Source organism: Mastigoproctus giganteus, chromosome 1, assembly GCF_048544385.1.
Source record: "Mastigoproctus giganteus isolate SK-2022 chromosome 1, ASM4854438v1, whole genome shotgun sequence".
Taxonomy (NCBI): Eukaryota; Metazoa; Arthropoda; class Arachnida; order Uropygi; family Thelyphonidae; genus Mastigoproctus; species Mastigoproctus giganteus.
The window spans coordinates 274,891,010-274,910,259 of record NC_143575.1 but is presented as its reverse complement, the minus strand read 5'-3'; the positions used below and the strand labels follow the sequence as shown (position 1 = coordinate 274,910,259).

Below are 19,250 nucleotides of genomic sequence, written 5' to 3'. Positions count from 1 at the left end.
GCAATATTTTATTACGTAATAATCGTAATAAAATACGTAAGTATTTTTTTTTACGATTATTTATTGTGTTTGGTAATGTTTTGGTTACAAATGTGTGTTCAATCTTGGGTGGCTGGAACCTAACCCTATTTTTCCCATAGGGCCTGTGGTTTATATTGCACGATTTTGCATTGCACGAGGGTTTCTAGGAACACAACTATCGTGCTATATGAGGACTGACTGTACAGACTTTGGACAGGTGATGTTCTGAATGCACCAGTAGCAATACGAATGGCTTGATGATGGATGGGGTCAAGCCAACGAACAGTGCTATTTCTGGCAGATGCATATACCTGAGACCCATAATCTAACTTTGAGTATACAAGTGCACGGAATAGACGTAGTAGATTGCATCGGTCTGCAACCCAAGAGGTAGAAGAGAGAGAGAGCAGAGAATGTTAAGCCATCTCATGCACTTTGTGCGTAGCTGACGAATATGTTGGAAAAATGTCAGCTTTTTATCCAAAATGAGCCCCAGGAATTTCGCCCCTAATACAACTGGAATGGTGCTTTGTCGAAGTCATAATTCAGGTTCAGGGTGGAGGTTACGTTTGCGACAAAAATTTACACAAACGGTCTTCTCTGGTGACAACCTGAAACCATTCGCCGTGGCCCAGGAATTAAGGTGGTCAATAGTTTGTTACAGTTGTCTCTCAATAACCCTCATTTTGCATGATTGAGAGAATATGCTGAAGTCATCGACGTAGAATGCACTGTTTATAATTGGAGGAAGTTGTTAAGAAATAGAAATTATTTTAATGGCAAAAAGCGTGACACTTAAGACAGATGCTTATGGTACTCCCTCCTCTTGGCAAAAGGACCGAGAAAGGGAGGATCCTACACGAACTTGGAAATAACGGCAGGATAGAATCTTTTTGATAAAAACTAGGTGACCTCTTAGACAAAGATTGTAAAGGTCTTTGAAAAAAATCAAATCTCCAAATTGTCGTATGCTTTCTCCATGTCAAAGAAGATGGGCACCAAGTGTTCTCTTTTTAGGAAAGCATCGCGGAAGGAAAGCAGCACTTAAATCGGGAGAGAATGTTATTCGATTCTAAATACCATAAGAAACGAGCATTGACCATTCTCTCCAATATTTTGCACAGGCAGAGCAATAGGACGATAGCTTTTCGGAGATTTAGGATACTTTCCTGGCTTGGGAAAAGCAAGTATAGTTGCTTTGCACCAGGTATCCGGAATATGATCATCAAGAAAGATTCTGTTGTACAGGAAGAGCAGATGGACCATGGATTCTGTTGAAAGATGTTTTATCATTTAATAATGGATATTGTCTGGTCCAACAGCAGTAGCCTTTGTACGGGCATGCTGTTTTCAGCTCGTGGTTAGTAAATGGCCTATTATACGAGTGGGAACCCATCGATGTGAACTTAAGGGTCTTTTTTTCTCTGTTGTCTTTTAAGACCAGAAACTGTGGGGAGTAAGATGATCTTGCAGAGATGTTTGAAAAAGTTTCCCCAAGAGCATTGGCTATTGCAGTAGATTCTGCAATAATACATCCATTATATTCCAGGACCGATGAGGAGTGTGCTGTGTATTTCCCCTTCATTTTCCGAATTTTATCCCAGTCCAACTTAGTACTAGTGGACTGACTAATTGATGAAGTAAAGCGGATCCACGATTCCTTTTGACTCTGACGGCAGATGTAGCATGCTTTGGCTCGCACGCGTTTTAAGGCTATATGGTTGGCCTTGGTAGGATATCGGCGAAATATCCCCCACGCTTTATTTTGAGCCTTTTTTGCTGCTGTGCATTGTGAATTCCACCATGGTTTTGGAAATGTAGAAAACCGGCTGGACGTTTTCGGAATTGTAGTTGCAGCTGCATGGACAATATTTTCTGTTATGTATGTGACTGCATCATTGATAGGCTCCTGACTGACTGCAGAGATGTCAAAATTTGCCAGGTGTTGAAAGACAATCCAGTCAGCCTGATCAAACTTCCACCGTGGTAACCTGAAAGGAAGACACTGTCTCCCACTGTGTAATAACGAGGTTATCACATGGAAGTGATCACTTCCATATGGGTTCTCCTCCACTTTCCAAGTGAGCGATATTTCTGTGACCTATTCGGAGATGAGCCATTATTACCTCCTGATGTCGAATTGAACTAAAGCTGGAAGGCCATCGCTCAAGGTTTGGCTTGATACTTCAAAGTTTATTATTAGGTTGATTTTCCCATGATAACTGCCATTGGCACATGCATTTTTCCTGGATTATTGGTGGATAGTCTTGAGGAGGCACTTTCCACTTGTTCTCGGGTGGTAGGTGAGCTAATTTGGCAGTATTGTCCACTAGTTCATTTCCAGGAATTGCTATATGTCCTGGGACCCAGGAGAAGTTATGTTTTTCCCACGTTCTGATAAGGTATGTAAAGAGCTGACTATTCTTTTCACAACTGGGTGGGGGAATGTTCATGGTGTTTTTTAGTGCTTGAAGCGCACTTAAAGAATCTGTGAAAATTATGCTGTTGTTAATATCAGAGGACTCAATATGATTCACTGCAACCTAATTTGCTATTAGTTCGGCAGAAAAAATACTGAACTCACGTGATAACTGATAAGCTAATGTGATGTTTGGAAGAACTGCGGTGATTCCAACGTGGACATGATTCTTTGATCCATCAGTATATACTATGGAAAAGCTGGGAAACTGGTCCACTACTGCATGGTATAGTTGCAAGTTTTCTCTATGCAATGTAAATTTATTCCATTCATGCAGATGTAAGTCACATGAGGGTGGAATGATATTCCAAGGAGCAAGAGAGGATGGGATGCTATGTGCCACATTGTCTAAGGTTAAATTTAGTTCTTCTAAGGTGTTTTATTCTCAAACCCAAAGGACGATTAGCATTAGTGCGGTTTTGGTATAACCTGCTGTGCTGTGATGTGAAAAGTATGGGCCAGTTTGGGTGTTCTGGCATAGATCTAATTTTATAGGCATAACGTAGTATCAGTTGTTGCCTTATTGAGAGGTTTTTCGTGTGATTCAGCATATAAGCTATGTGTTGGAGTCGTGCGATATATGCCCCTAAAGCAACGCATATTTCACTATGATGGATAGTGGTCAAGCCAGCGAAGGGCACTAGGTCTTGCTGAAGTATAGACTGGTGCTCCGTAGTCAAGTTTCGATCTTATTAATGCTCTGTATAACAATAATAAAATAAGGCGAACAGCTCCCCAATTATTTGCAGAGAGAACCTGGATGATATTTAGTTTTTGTTGACATGATGTTCTTAGTCTTGATATGCTCAACGAAAGTGAGTTTATGGTCTAAAGTGATTCCTAAGAACCGTATGTTGGGATGAACTGCTATTGGTTGGCGATTCAGTTGTAGCTCCGGATTGAGATGGAGTTTGCGTTCGCGGCAAAATGGATGCAAAATATTTTTTCCGGACAAAGTTGAAATCCATTATTCTGAGCCAATGAACAGATCTTAGTTATTGCCCCTTGCAACTGTCTCTCAATAGTATTCATGTTTTTCGCATGACACCAAATACTAAGGTCGTCTACAAACAGTGCTTTATCAATAGTGTTTGGAATTTGTCCGGAAATGGAGTTTTTTTTTTTTATGAAAACCCCAAACACGAAAGGTAAAAAACCTATAGTACTTAGTACCGTGCAAGGGTTGAAGGAGAAGTATGGGGGGGGGGGATGCCGGAAACTTTGCTCTAGAGACTAAACATGGGTTTCACCACTTCAAGCCTCCAATAAGCAAAGTGGTGGTATTTCACCTGTTGATGAAAGTCATCTACCACCTACTTATTACAATTATAAAAAGTGAAGCACTGAGTACAGAGCCTTGAGGAACTCCTCCTTCATGTGAAAATACTTGGGACAGTGACGTTTTAAATTGAACCTGGAATGTACGCTTGCATAGGAAATTCTGTATGAAAATCAGGAGGTGACCCCGTAGTCCATGGCGATGTAACTCACGGAGTATTACATACTTACAGTGGATTATGCCCATTGAAATTCCCTAATAATAGAAAAGGGGGTGGCAGTTGCTTAATCAGATCATCAAGGTCTGCCTGGGCAGTGTTATTCCAAGGTGGCAAATAAATGAAGCAAACAGTTAAAAGGAACCTTACTGTAAGACGAACTGCTACAGCCTCTAGATTAGTGGTAAGAAGCACAGCTTGAAAGGGGTTGTGGTTACCCACAAGGATAGCAACTCCTCCGTGGGCAGGTCCATCCCTAGCTCTGTCTCTGCGAATAACTGAGCAATTATGTAAGTAAGTAAGGGTCCTCATTAAGCAAAAGCAAGTTGGTTCATGCTTACTCAGGAGAGCCTTGATGTCATCTCTATTTCTACGAAATCCACGGCAATTCCATTGGAGAAATTGAAATGTACCCATTATTTTGATTTACTGGGTCCGTCTAGTGGCTTCCGAAGGGCTGAGGGCTTCATTTTCTCAGTACTGGGTTTATCTCTTTGGAAAGATTGGACGTTGGCCTGTATCCATTTCTTCTTCTTCTTCCGCAAAGAGTTCCAGGACAGACTCGCCTGTACCTCCTTATCTTCGGCATCCATTGTCTCTTGGATTGTAGATGTCTGTTCCCCTTTCTTCGGAGTTTCTTTAGTACTCTGTTTTGGAAGTGGTGGAGCACTAGGAAGTACGGATATAGCAGTGGCGGCTGACTGATTTTTGGTGGGCTTTTGGGAACTTAATAAATAGTGTGCAATGGGGGTGAATGACTCCCTTTATGGAATACTCATATCAGTCTGAGTACCAATGGTACTTTTCCCAGAAGCTTTCTGGGCGTATGAGGGCTTGGCACTATTTAAAGGTTGGATGCGTCTTCTGGCCTCCTGATAGGAGATGTTTAGCTCTGTTTTTGAATTTCCTTCTCATCTTTCCACCGCTGGCATGCTCGAGAGTATGGAGGGTATTCTCCTTGGCAGTTAGTACAACTTGGCTTAGAAGCTAAACATTCCTTGCTCTCGTGGTCTTTAGCACCACATCGAGCATGGCAGGGTTGACACGACAAGCTGTTTGAGAGTGGCCATACTTTTGGCATTTAAAACACCTCAGTGGGTTTGGAATATAAATCCTCACTGGGCAGTTTAAATAGCCTGCTTTTATGGAAATTGGAGGCCGTGGGGTGTTGAACGTTATGATGAAAACTTGGGTGGGGACGAGATTCCCATCCTTCTGCATCGATATTCTTTTCACAGCCGTCACTCCTTGGTCTTTAAGTTCAGAGCAGATCTCTTCTTCAGAAACATGAAGATCCCAATCTGATATGACACTGCATGAGAAATTCAAGGTTTTATGGGGACTAACGATTATGGATAATCCCCCTAACGAAGTTACTTTCAGTAGTTGCTGTGCATGTTTTCGGCTTGCAGCCTCAACTAAAATGTCTCCAGAACGTACCCTTTTGACAGATTTTGGAGATCCTGTCAACCCTTCTAATCCTTTCTGGATGAAAAAGGGTGACATTTTCCCAAGTGCCTGCTCTCCAGTGGAATGCAGAATGAGGAAAAGCAGTGTCACAGATGGTGGTGTATCCTCAGTTCTGGCTCTTTTTGCAGAGTTGTTTCTGCAGTTTCATCTCGATTAGGTAGAGGCCTTGTTGGGGCCCCAGAAGAAACAGTATTTAAATTACTCATATGAGTAAGATAAAAATTTCAGATGCCCTAAGTACCTCACCCACCACGGAGCCCTACGAGGGGACGCCCACTTGTGAACTAGCAGGTACTGGGTACACGAATGGAACGACAAGTTACAGGCGCCATACCCACGTTTCCAATAAGCCTTGATCCCATCCCAGGACCAAAGGGAGGGAGGCTTATTGGAATGCAGCTGACCCTAGCAGTAAGAACCACCCGCCGATTGATCCCAGTCGGGCGGGTCCGGGACCACCCGTCTTGTCGAAGCAGGGGCCAAAGTGGTGTATTAAGGCTGGGCCGCTCAACCACCAGGATTCTCCTATCTGAATTACACGGGTCGCAGCACACAGTTGCACACGCCGGATTCCAACGTTGTAACTCTGGAACCAAGGTATGGGTGTTAGATCCCAGTGATGCTAATCTGGAAAACCAGCAGCATCACTGGGAGGTCCCCTTTCCACGTACAGGTGCCACATCGAGGGGGGGGGATGATGTGGGAGACTGCTGATTTTGGCTGCATAATTTAGTAGCAGAACTTGTCGAAGATGTAGCAGCAGTTCGTTGGCTTCCACATAGGCTTAAAATTGGTGATGTGTGGAAAGCCCCAAGTGCCACTCTTAGTGTACAATGATGTACAGGATCTAGCCACTTCAGTGCACTTTGTCTGGCCGAGTCATATGCAGGACACCCATAGTCTAACTGAGATCTGATCAGCAAGCAGTGCAAGTGTAGCAACATAATGATCTGCACCCCATGACATTGGAGAAATTACTCTAAGAAGATTTAGTTTTCTAAGACAATTTGTACAAATATGTTTTATATGTTCCAGGAGTTTAATTTTTTATGAAGTATTACACCAAGGAATCTAATACTATGCTGGAAAGTAATACCATGAGAATCTAATTGAAGATCTGGATCAAGATGTAAAGAATGCTTGTAACAGAAGTGTATGGCAGTTTTTGGATCAGAAAGTCTATAACTATTGTTTTTGGCCCAAGAGACAATTTTGTTAATGTCTAGTTGTCTAGTTCTAGTTGTCTTTCAATTAATCACATATTTTGAGAATGACATGTGATGACAAGATTGCAGCATATAGGTATCATCAACTGTATTAGGTATGTAATTGGGTATGGCATCAATCCTAATGGCAGAGAGTGTGGCACTCAACACCAAACCTTGGGGAATTCCCTCTTCTTGTACATATGTTCAAGAGAATGAAGAATGGAATGGACCTGAAATGATCTCTTTTCTAGAAAGTTCTTAATGAATTTTCTTTTTTTTTTTTTTTGGCCGGTGCAGCAAAGTCCCGTAGTTTTCTTACACTGTGGCAAATACTTATATTCTTAAGTCTCGCTATAGCAAAGATTTGCAGATTTGGCCGTGACATTCTGGCAGAAAGCTCACCCATTTAGATGTCGGTTTGAGCGAGCATATTTAAAGATTTGGGCTGGGGAATTTGCCATAAATGGTGTCAATATAATTGGTATTCGTCGAATACTCTAGGCCAGGAGTGGCCAACTGAATTTGTGATGCGATCTACTTTTTTCCTTCAAAATGTGCCGCGATCTACCATCTCAAAAATTTCATTGCACAAATCGAGGGATGACTGTATATTTCAAATTCGTCGCGATCGACCGAAATTAAATCCGCGATCAACTCGTTGGCTACCCCTGCTCTAGGCTAAGAGGTTGAAGGAGAGGAAGGTAATTTGCACACTTCAGAATAGGAGTGGATGTGTAAGTGTGAAAGCATCTAAGGCTGTCAATATACCATATCTGTATCCTTCTGTCAGTTTGCTAGAAGACAATTCTAAATTTCAGGAATAAATATTCTCGTGTCTTTGACGGGATACAAACTCTGGCCTTTCAAAACCAATATGGGAGGAAGGCGATTATAACCAACTCCTGCTACCCAACAGTGTTGCGGTCCACAAGAAATTAGATATTCCCGCTGAGCAACTGGAAGCCTTTCTCGCAATAAACAGCATTACTTTCACAAATATCATACTCAGCTGCAAGGCCTTTTGGGAATTTTATGAACTTCTCGCACTCAATGGAGCGCCCTCATTCATCGTAGTTACGTTCCTGGAACAGCGACGAAGTGTAAGATGTAAAATCTTACAAATATAATATTTTATAAAAAGTGAGATTAATATAAAGTAAAGCTTATGAAATAGCAATATGGGACAGCAAAACATTACCAGTCACTAATATTACTAAGGCACTCGCTAGGGATTAAAATTAGACAAGGTTAAATTATAGGAAGGGAGAGGTAAGCTTGACAAAGGCAATAAGGGGTGAGCTCCCAGGATAACACCAAAACAACAGGAATGGTAGCAGCGACTACTGGCGAGTATGTGTGAACAATTAAGGCTCTGAAAGAACAAAGGGCAGTAGGCTGAATATTGTCGGACATTTCTTTGATCGTGACACCTGGAAATGGGACAGGTAGTAAATACGGGTCAAATGCACGGATTAGAACTAGGACGTGCGTCTGGCTGTCGGCGATGGCAAGTTTGGTAGATCGTGTGAAATAAATCCGCTAAGTTTAACCAGGGGTGGCGAAGATGACGGCGCACTTCAAAAGGTACAGACAACCTCGGAAAATTACGATTTATTAAAATAAGAGGTTGAATCGTACATTGTAGATACTGCTTGAGAAAAGTTAAAGGACGAATAGGGCAGAATGAAAGTTGATAAAAAGAAGAAGATTGGTTAAAGCTGAAAAATAGGGGCAGGCACACATAGGGGCGGTACGTAATTGAGATGAAAAAAGTGAGTGAACAGGGTGAGAGAGAGAGAGTCAGATCCCTGAGTTGAGTTATGTGGGTGTGTATGGAAATGAGTTAGGGGGAGACAAAGTTGAGATTCTTGTCGGCGTTTGGAAATCAAGAACCGCGTAACTCCGAGTTCGCGTAAGTCGGGGTAGCGTAAGTCGGGGTATTACTGTATATAACTGATACTACATAGGAAAAATTTAATAATAATAGTATGTGCCTGAGAGTTGATAATTTTCATGTTGTATATACACCTAATTCTGTTTTTACACGATAGATACGTTCCTGAAAAATACGTGTAAAAAAAGACGTATTTATGGAAGAAAAGAAGATTGGTTCCGGATCTAAAAAAATCAGTAAAAATAATTTTAAAAAAAAACACATAAAAATATTAGTTTTAAGCTTATTATTTTATTTAAACAAAATACACATGTAATAATATGTAATTAAAATGTATTAAAATAAATTTGTACGCATGTGAAATGAAAAAAAATTCTTCATGAACAAAAAAATCTGTTTTACACATAAGATTTTATTCATTTTCACTTTCTGATAATAAACGGCGCATATGTTTGCGTACGACTGGAATATCACTGCCATCACTAGAAATGTTGTGGACATCGTCTTCTTCCTCTATTAATGAAATTCTTTCTGTGATCTCTTGAGAAAAATCAGCACGAGTCTCCTCTGGTGCTGATGTTTCACCGGTTTTACGAACGAATTCAGTTATTAATCGTTGTGTTCGTGTTTTGGTTAGGCCGTTATATAATTCTCTGTAAGAGGCTGTCAACAACTTCAGTTCACGTTGAAACTTCCCAGCGCGTTCCTCATTAGGGTCATTTTTGACAAAATGATTACCTAATTTTCTGGCCAGTTCCAGACCTTCTTTTATTAAATCTGCATTTAGAACAGGATCATTTTCTTCATTATCACTACGTTCTGTGGGATAAGGAGTCCCAAGGACAACCTCTAATATTTCATCTTCGCTTAGGGCTTTGTCGGTTAACAATTCATCAATATCTTCAAACGATAGATCATCGAATCCTTCTCCACCAATTTTGTGTGCCATTGTAATGATGTTGGGAAATTCGGTCGTATTAGGGATGATGGGATCTTTGCTTTTTACACATTGTGGCCAAAGCGCTTTCCAACACGCATTTAAAGTTGCTGGTTTTAATTCAGTTAACGCTAATCCAACTTGATTTATACAATCCATAATTGAGAACTTCTTCCACACATCAATGATTGTTAGTGTTTCATCATTCAGTTTGTCCAAAACGTGTTGGAATGTTCGTTTTACGTAGTATGTTTTAATTGTCGCAATTATACCTTGGTCTAGCGGTTGTATCAAAGATGTAGTATTAGGTGGCAGAAATAAAATTTGTACGTTTGGGTGTTCCAAGACCCAAACCTTTCAAATGTCATTCGAGACCTTTCAAATTCATATAACGTCTGACTTCTGGGACGAAACATTTGTTGAACCATTCTGTAAAAATAGTAGTGGTCACCCAGGCCTTCTTTGCCATCCAGTGAACAGGCAGTTTATTGATATCTACACCTTTCATTGAACGTGGGTTTAGGGCTCGATTTACCAGCAGTGGTTTCAACATACGATCTCCTGAAGCATTGGAGGAAAATAATAAGGTCACGCGATCCTTAGCTACCTTAAAACCACCAGCAGTTTTCTGCGATTTGGCTACATACGTTCTGTTGCATTCGTTTCCAGAAGAAACCAGTTTCATCTGCATTCCACACTTGATCAGGAGTGTATCCTCCATCTTCAATAATTTTTGCAAGTTCCTGCGGGAATACTTTAGCAGCCGATTCATCTGCAGATGCAGTTTCACCTTTAATTTTTATATTATGAAGAGCATTCCTTTTAAGAAACCCTGTCATCCAACCTGTACTCGCAGAAAATTCATACTTTCTGTTTAACTGAGATGAAGTGCTTGGCTCCTTTCTTTAATCTGTCTGTAAATTCTTAGTGCTGTCTGCTTGATGGCATTTCCATCTATTGGTACTCTTTTTTGTGACTGATCTTCTATCCATATTACCAGAGCCTTTTCCATTTTTTCCTTGACAATATCTTTTGTATATGATGATGAATTAACACTTACTTTTGTTCCAGAACATACCGACTTCCTAATTGCAGCTTCATTTTTCTTAATAGTTCTTACGGTAGCTTCATGTACACCAAAATGCTTTCCTAGAGACGTAGCCACTTGTCCAGTTGCAAGACGATCTAAAATTTGAATTCCAAAGAAATCGTTTTCCTTTTCATTTTGGTAATAGGCGAATTATTCGACATTATATAACTGCTACCGAAAAATATCTCAGTTATAATTAATAAAAAAAGGTATGAAAAATTTGTAAACTTACAATTTATTGACTATTGGCAAAATTAATAAATTTATATGTGCACAAATTTCACTAAAGATTCTTTCACTTTGAAATAAAGCTTACTACTACATGTCTTCCGAAGGTACAATGCACAAATACCGTAAATGTGCACCAAATTCAATAAAAACGTTGATGATTCATAGATACCTAGACGTACACATTGGTAAGCAAAAGCACGCGTTTCAAAACGCACACACTAGCTGTTATCCAATCTATTGGTGCGTGTAATATAGAAATGATACTAATATGCCACAAATAAAAAAAAAATTCTTACAATTTAGGCAAAAAAAAATTCATAGAAATCGTGTTAAATCAAAATGACTCGTGTAAAAAGAGAATGAAATATTTATTTTTAATTCGTGTTAAATCAAATTCGTGTAAAAAAAGTTCGTGCAAAAACAGAATTAGATGTATAAGTGTAAATAAACTATGTTATGTTATATATTAATGTGTGTGTTGTTTGTCATTCTTGAACACTCAGCCTTTCCGAAGGGAATTATAAATAATTGAGACGTTCCCTTGATTGTGGAATTTTCCTGTGAAGAAATGTCAGATGCGTAAGTGGGGGAAATAAGATAAAGTGGACAAACACAAATAAGGGAACAAAATAGGAATAGAAACAAAGAATATTAAATTTAAATTAAAAATAAAGAAAAGAACACCTTAAAAATCCAACCCCCCACAGAAGAACGGGGTCGTTCAACCTTTGTTTTGACTTGCACATTATTACTAGCCATACAGTGCAAGGAAACCTGAGGCTTATGCTGCACCAGCTAAAAAAAAAAATTGAGTAGAAGGGAATCACCAAGAAAGGATGATATCCAGCTCAGGACCCTGGGTGTGCCAAGCCCATACTCATCAGATGGGAGCCCCTGGGAGAGCTATGGCAAGTATTGCAAGAAAGAAATCGTCCAAAAGCAAAATAAAATTGATTGTGCATAAAAAAGCAGGTGTTTAAGATCACGTTCAATAAAGAATAAAATATTACCAAACAGAAAAACAATCCAGTCGCCAACTATTTTACTCGTTAGGAGTAAACGCTTATTGTAATGCAATTTTATCACGAGATAAAATTCTTTTATTTGGTTTTCTTCCCTCTTTGTAAAGCTCTTTGCAACAGGAAACTGCATTTAAAGTGTAATCCAGCTCTTAATGCTCATGGATGGATCAAGAGATCCATGGACTAGCATTAAAAGCTTCATTACCACTTTAACAAAATTCTTGGTTTACCCGCAAATGTAAACTTCAGAAAATTTGTTAATTCCGTTTATAAATAATAGTAAGAAGAGTCTAAAAACATAAGATAATTTTAGCCTTTTTAAATTATTCCTGAAAATATTTAAAGTGCCATAAGGTTCGAATGAAATTCTCAATAAATATACAAGGCAAACTGATCAACATAACAGCATTATGACCCGATGTGAACTAACAAAGACCGTGGTGTGCTTGAAAAATTAACGAAACGACGAACAAAGTGGGCTTTCTATATTTTCTTTTTATTGTACTAAAATTTAATTATAATTTCACTGTATTAAAGTTTATCAAAATTAATTCCTGGTTTCACGTTTCAGCTTCACTGCCTTACGGAGAGAAATAATGGGCCCAACCATCAGAATTAGACAGAAGTAAAAAGTGAAATATGAAGAGGATGGCACCAGGTCACATCTTATCTGTGAAGATGCATCAAGCGCTTCAGGTGAACAGATACCAGTTCATAATGATTCAAGTGGCACAGAACTTGCGCTTGATGGAAACGTTCCAGCTACCAATGGCACAGCGTCCATTTTGCGATGAAAACTATTCCAGGGATATAAGAAATAAAATATGGATCCTATGTTCAAGCAACTTGCTAGACCACATTTGGAATACTGTGTTCAAGTATGGAGACCGCACCTAAAGAAAGACATTGTTCTTGAAAGGGTCCAAAGACGGGTAACTCGCCTGGTCAGATCGGCAAAAGGGCATCCATATGAGCAAAGACTTCGAATATTTGGGTTGCAGAGCTTGGAAACTAGGCACCTTAGAGGTGACTTTGAGGTGTTTAAGGCTCTGAGAGGTATAAACAAAATGAATAGCGACGAAATTTTCGCGGTTATACATGATTCTAGAACTAGAGGCCATAATTTCAAGTTATGCGTGGGGAGAGGTTTGTTTAGACTGGATTGCAGGAAGTTTGATTTTAGCCAGCGAGTTGTAAATTACTGGAATAAGTTACCTACATGGGTGGTACAGTCTGAGGAAATTCAAATATCAGCTGGATAATTACCTAAGGGAGGAGGGAAATGCATCGGTTGTCCATTTCCTTTTCTCTTATTAATTTATTATTTTAATTTTTTTTTTATTATGTATTTTTTGTTATTTTATTTGGCTTGTGCAGCATAAGCTATAGGCTTCCTTGCACCGTGTGGACATTACTAATACTACCGGTAATTTCTTTTATCTCGAAGACTAAACAGGTTTTTCCTTTTCGTTGTACAATACAAGGGGGAGTTGAAATTTTCGTGGCTCGAGTATGAAAGGGTAGTGGTACAGTACAGTACAGTTAATTTCTGTACTTAATGCATAACACTTCAAAACACACCAAGTTTCAACATTTTTTTTTTACTATTATTAGTCCTGAAGTCAAAGTCGTGTGAATGAGGAAAGATGGACAAGATCAGTCACCGTGCAGTCATCCAATATGGGATGAAAGGAACTTGGCATTAGTTCATTTTCTTTCATGGGGATATGGTTAGAACAGTGGGAGGAATGCCACTTCCTATTCAATGGTTAAGTGAGCAGCAGAATTTAAATGAAGGCGAGAGAGTGGAAAATAACACGCTGCGCAAGACCTGCAACGTCCATCACTCCTGTGCGGCGATTTCAACCTTTTCCCCTGTACTCTCATCTCACCAGGAAGTGAGACCTTTGAGTACAGCACTGTAGGCATGAAGCAAGTGAATAACCAACCAATGAGGGAAACCACTTATTTTCATCTGCAGATTGCGCTACTGATACTGAATTTTTTGACTGACTACACTCCAATCTTTATTTTCATGCATCTTCTGCTGCCGAACTTCAACAAACCAAGAAATACAGTACAGTAATAAAGAAAATAGTCGTTCCCTGCAGCATGAAAGATGCCTCTAAGCTGCCAAGAGCATCCCAGGGGAACTCCTGAACGGTGACATTGGTCTGGCCGTTGATTTACTCACAATGTATGGCTAATCACAACTGCTAACTATAATGAGTCAGAATAACCATCACATCCCACCCTTAAATATGTCGGACATCGGAGCTAACAGTCTTCTACTTAAAACAGACACTACCACAAAACTTAGTAAAAAACGAAACCAATATGCAAAGTATTTAGCAGTTGCTGGTAGTTATCAAACACCAACATTTTACTCTCAGCATCTTTGAAACGAAAAAAAAAAAAAAAAAAAAATAGATTGTTTTGCCTTTCATTCTTTGTTATTAAGAATGCTCCTACACATCAATACTAGATGTCTACATATTCTTGTGGGGTTTTAGGCGCAGCATCGACTTGGACCATATCGCGCCCTGTTTATTGCACGGACCGAAAAAAAATCCCGAATAATTGACAGGGAAAAACCTAATCAGCCTGAGATCGGCGGACTACATCCCCGATTGAAGATTTAGAAAAATTCTTCCTGTCTACGACGGAATTCAGTATTTATCTGTACACAAATTTATTTATATAAAAATGCATTCAGTATTTATTTGTATACAAATAAATACTGAATTATTTAACGAGATATTCGCTTTGTTATTGAGGTATCGAAATAGGATTTTTTCTAATGGCAATAGTCGCAGATGCAAAATAAATTGAGAAACAACCTAGATGCACCTGCAATCAAATAACGGTTCAGAACAATGGACGTAGAAATATCCACTGAATATTATAGGAATGAAGTGTTAAAACGCCTTTAAGAAGCCAATTGTTCTTTAAAACGCATCTCGAAATATTACAATTGAAATCCAACAGCTTAGCTAATTCATTGTGTTATCCATGCATGATTTGAACAGCGTCCACATATGAAATCTTCACAGTGAAACCACATTTCCAATCTTGTGTCATCTAGGAAGCACAAGTATAAGAAATAATTATAATAATAAATACTACTAATAAATAAGGAGAGGTCAATGTTCTGTTAAACTAAAGAATGCAGGAAAGTCAGTTTGAAAATTTACACAAAGCTTATCTCTGCTGACTCCATTAATTAATTCTGTCCATTCTCTTTTCCTTATTCTTCCGATCGGCCATTTCGTGTTATCCGACTTCTTGGCATATACGGTTGTAGAAACCAGAACAGACAGCAAAGAAAATTTTTGTTCACCCAAAAAAATCAATTCCTTTCATTTTTCCTTCCTTCCATATGGATTTCCAGTAAAGCATATTGATCGTACTCTGCATATCTGCGAGTCCAATATTTCCTCTTCCCAGCTACGTCCCTGACTTCCACTACCACTGAATATCGAATAGACTGCACGCAATTCTTCGTCAGAAGGGAATGATGATCTTCATAGGCTCTACATTCGAGTAGGAGCAGTAAAAGTCAAATTTGAGGTAACAAAAAAAAAAAAAATGGAAGTAAATAAAATGAAAAGAAAATAAAAATATGCAAAATGCCTATCGTAATTCCCCGCACCACTAGAAAAGTGGCAAAACTTAGATTCCTCAAGGGTCGTTAAAGAACAAAATCAAAAATTCATTCTCACATCTAACAGGACAGTTAATAAGAAACTGCACGGATCGAAACCGCGTCAGCTGCATTTGAAATCCACCAGACGGCGCTTTAAGTAAAGCATCAGGAGATAATGAAAAGGATTTGTGCTCAAGCGAAATATCATTAAGGTGTGAGAACTAGTCAGTTGCTTTCCACAAGTCATTAAGGTAAAGTTTCCCCGCATTTATGACCGCACGCATACTGTTCGGACATCTGACCCGCTCACAGATTCTCCATTAGAAATCTCAAAACTTGTTTAATTATCGCAAGTTATTTTACGAATACGAGAAAGTCAATCTAAAAATCGAATAGGAGTCCAAACGGTTCTACCATCTCCGATAATTAGCCTGCGTGGGAACCAAACCGGGTTTCAGATCCGAAACAGCAAATTGGTTAAGATCGATGATGGAGAATATATGCTTGATTGATGAGACTTTAGAAACTACGATCAGTCGTCTCTAGAAACACGTAATGAAGCAGAACATAACAATTTCAAACTCCCATCTGAAAATCATAGGTGGAGTCGCATCGAAATTCCCCGAATTCTTCCCTTCCCTATATTATCCGGTATTAACGATTTATACTTAAACACCGGTAAGATTGCATCGATCCCGGAGTATAACACTGACATGGCTAGGCTGGCTCCATCTGTCGTGTGAAGTTACACCTCAACACAATTCAATTCTTCGCAAAGCTTAAGACTAGCTTTTACGCACTCAAGTTTTTGCATTTGAGTAAAGGTCCTCTGCATCTTAATACTTTACCCGATCTCTTAATTCTACAGTTCCAAAAAATAATGAGGAAGGCTGCACGAACTTACATGAATAATCCCGTATTAGTTAGGACTGGTTTTATGATAAGTTAATGACAAACACCATTTAATTTAATGGGATATTAATAACATTTTCTTTTTGCATGAGACTACGTTGATATTACACTGAGTCTTCATAAATTAATTTATCCGGCTTTCTTGATCTCGTAAAATAAATTTTGTAAAATGAGGAACTGCAAAAATTATGATTAAAACAAAATTTCAAAAACTCACAACCTTCAACATTATAGAACTACGTCTTTTCAGAAATTACGAAATGCCCTGTGTTTGCAAACAGATATATCTTTAAAATAGATCTTAAAGGGCTCACGTTTTAATAAGCTTAAAATCTATTTTTGATTAAATATTTTACGATATTTGCACATTAGAAATTCATTTCAAAACTCTGAGTGCATAAGAGCGATTTCAGTGAAAATTATAAATAAAAATAATTTTTCTTTAATAAATTTACCAAAAAAAAACATTTTGATTTAAGAGTATTTTTTTCAGATGCAAGCTTCGGAAGCTTGTAACAATATTAATCTAATCTAACCTTAAAACACAACCAAAGCTACAAATATACTTAAAGGAGTGTTTTGTAAAGCATATATATGAAAATGTTCACTGTATAAGGTCAGATTTGGATTTTATTAATAAATATAGCATTTTGAGCATAATCACAGTTTGCTTTTAATCCTTTTCGTAATAATAATTTTGTTTGTTTAGTAAACTTTAAGTGTAACATAGTCTGATTGCTTTACATAGCTTCTGTGCAATGCAGAGAAGTGGCATTTAGGTTGCAGTACACCTTAACAGGCGGAATGCTCAAAAGATCTCTCACTAAACAAACAATTGCACTTTTGACCTTTCCCCAAACACCTTTGGAAGTTTCCACAGCTGTTGTGTACTGAAAATAAAGGATGATGAAAGCGAGGGACTTACCGAGAGCCGGGGAATAGATGTTCAGGTACAGACAGTCCTCGCTTTCATTCCTCAGGAAAGGGAGCAAGCGACGAAGGTATTCCAGTCGTCCCGAAGGCATACGCCGAAGAGCCTCAGTTTCGTTTTTTATATCAGGATACCGCTGCGGACAGACAGGTCCATAGCGGTCAGCCATGCGGACGCCGCGCCAGTGCGAAGGAGACACGGGGGGCATGAAGCGTAGCGACCCCACGGGAGCGCTGGCATAAGGCACACCCAAGAACACTTCGACGGGCTGCAGCTGACGGCTGCCGAAAGCTGCCACAGAACCACGCAACGCTCCGTACTTGGTGGTCACGACCCGAGACATCCTTCGAGCGTCGCTGGCAAGCACGGAGACACATGATACGAGCAGCAGTAGATGCGGGAATAGCGTCTTTGCAGCGTTGGGGAGCTGCCGTAAGAGCAGCATCGCACAGAGGTTACACCAGAAGTGGGTTCACGTCAAAATATAAAATGCCCATCGCGTTGTTCCATCAAATATTTGAGTAGCACTTGATACACCTCACCGGGAGTACAGAAAGTCACTGGGGTTAGCGAGAAGTCGTTATCAAAGCTCGCCGTCCGATCGCATCGGTTCGGCAGGGCGACCATCCACAGCCTGATCGCTTAAACATTCCTGCGCCGCTTTCATCTGTTTGGCGTAGCACGCGAACACGTTCTATTCAGGTACGAAGTGCGTGCGAGGTAAATAAGCATCTTGAATCATCAGGAAGGCTGTCGCGCCATCTTCAGGACTCGGTGCGGCATCGAGAGGCGGCTGCATCCGTTTACTCCAACACCATCATGTTCGCTGGACTATCGCACAGCCAGAAACAGACAGACAGATGCTGCAATCGATACGCCGATCACCACGGGAGAACTCCTGGTGATTATCCGTCCACCAACCCTGCCGTCCTTCGGAGACCGATTCGAACTGTAATCCGTCCTCATCCGCCTCTGTATGCAGCTTTAATCCGGATTATCTTTTGCTCTCTTTTCCGGTGACAAAAGTCGAAAGTAGAGAAGTTGTGGACCACCTACGGCTTAGGTGCCGCATAGTTTAGACAATTTCTGCTGTATTCGTTGTCGTGTCACTCTACGAGTTGCGAAGCTAGCGAACAGCTGATCGGAGAGCAGACAAGGCGTACTGTTCGACGCATGCACTAAGTAGAGACTAAAGACCCTACCGTCCTGCACGCAACTTGACAGTGAGTGTGTGTGCCCTTGTCTCGCACTTTATCTCTGTGAATGGCTGTGGAGCATGCGCATTTGAATCAGGCAGACGCACTGCATATGGACGATGCTAAATGCATATGGAGAGAGAGAGAGAGAGAGAGAGAGAAAATTGACACGGCACCCCGCAGCAGCGGAAGCGAAGCTAAAACTTTCTCGAGTCCGTTTCAACTTATACACTGCTGGGTCTCGTTTTATGATTCAAAGAAATTGCAAACAAATGGTCTTCCTTCGTTGCCTTCGAATGAATGTGTGTAGGGGTTTTTTTTTTTTTTTTTTTTTGCTTACCAAATGTCCGCTACGTTCATCTACGTTTTTCACCTCTTGCCTGCATGTAGAAATTTGCATCCCCTCACTGCACCCACCCTACCTGGCTGAAATTTAATATCGCAGCCATTTTCCAAGCTACATTCATATCCGGTGGAGTTTTTAGATCAGACGTGGGCACCGAACAAACTCCAATCGCTACAGGATAACAGCAGCTCAGAGCTGCAGCTCACTTTGCTTTGTGCTCATCCCACTCTTTCTTTTTCTAGAGATTTGCATTCTTTCAAAATGCAACATTTTCTGAAACACTTTGAAAGAATGCAATTTCAGCGATCTCACAAAAAGAAAAGAGAAAAGCTGAAAGAGCGGCATTACCCTTTCTTTTCTCAAGCCCCAGT

At 39.8% G+C, this 19,250-nt stretch overlaps 1 protein-coding gene across 2 annotated transcripts in view; it reads right to left on the bottom strand.

Moving 5' to 3' along the window:
- Positions 1-18,553, bottom strand: part of LOC150092013 (neuroligin-4, Y-linked-like) — a 362,680-nt gene extending 344,127 nt beyond the window's left edge. The window contains exon 1 of one of the 2 annotated variants that reach the window (XM_090377704.1): positions 17,332-18,553. In XM_090377704.1, the coding sequence (XP_090233830.1) occupies positions 17,332-17,782 (451 nt within the window). In that variant the 5' untranslated portion in view covers positions 17,783-18,553. The remainder of the gene's footprint in view (positions 1-17,331) is intronic. The other variant, XM_090377710.1, reaches the window with a different exon arrangement.
- Between the last annotated feature and the right edge of the window lie 697 nt (positions 18,554-19,250).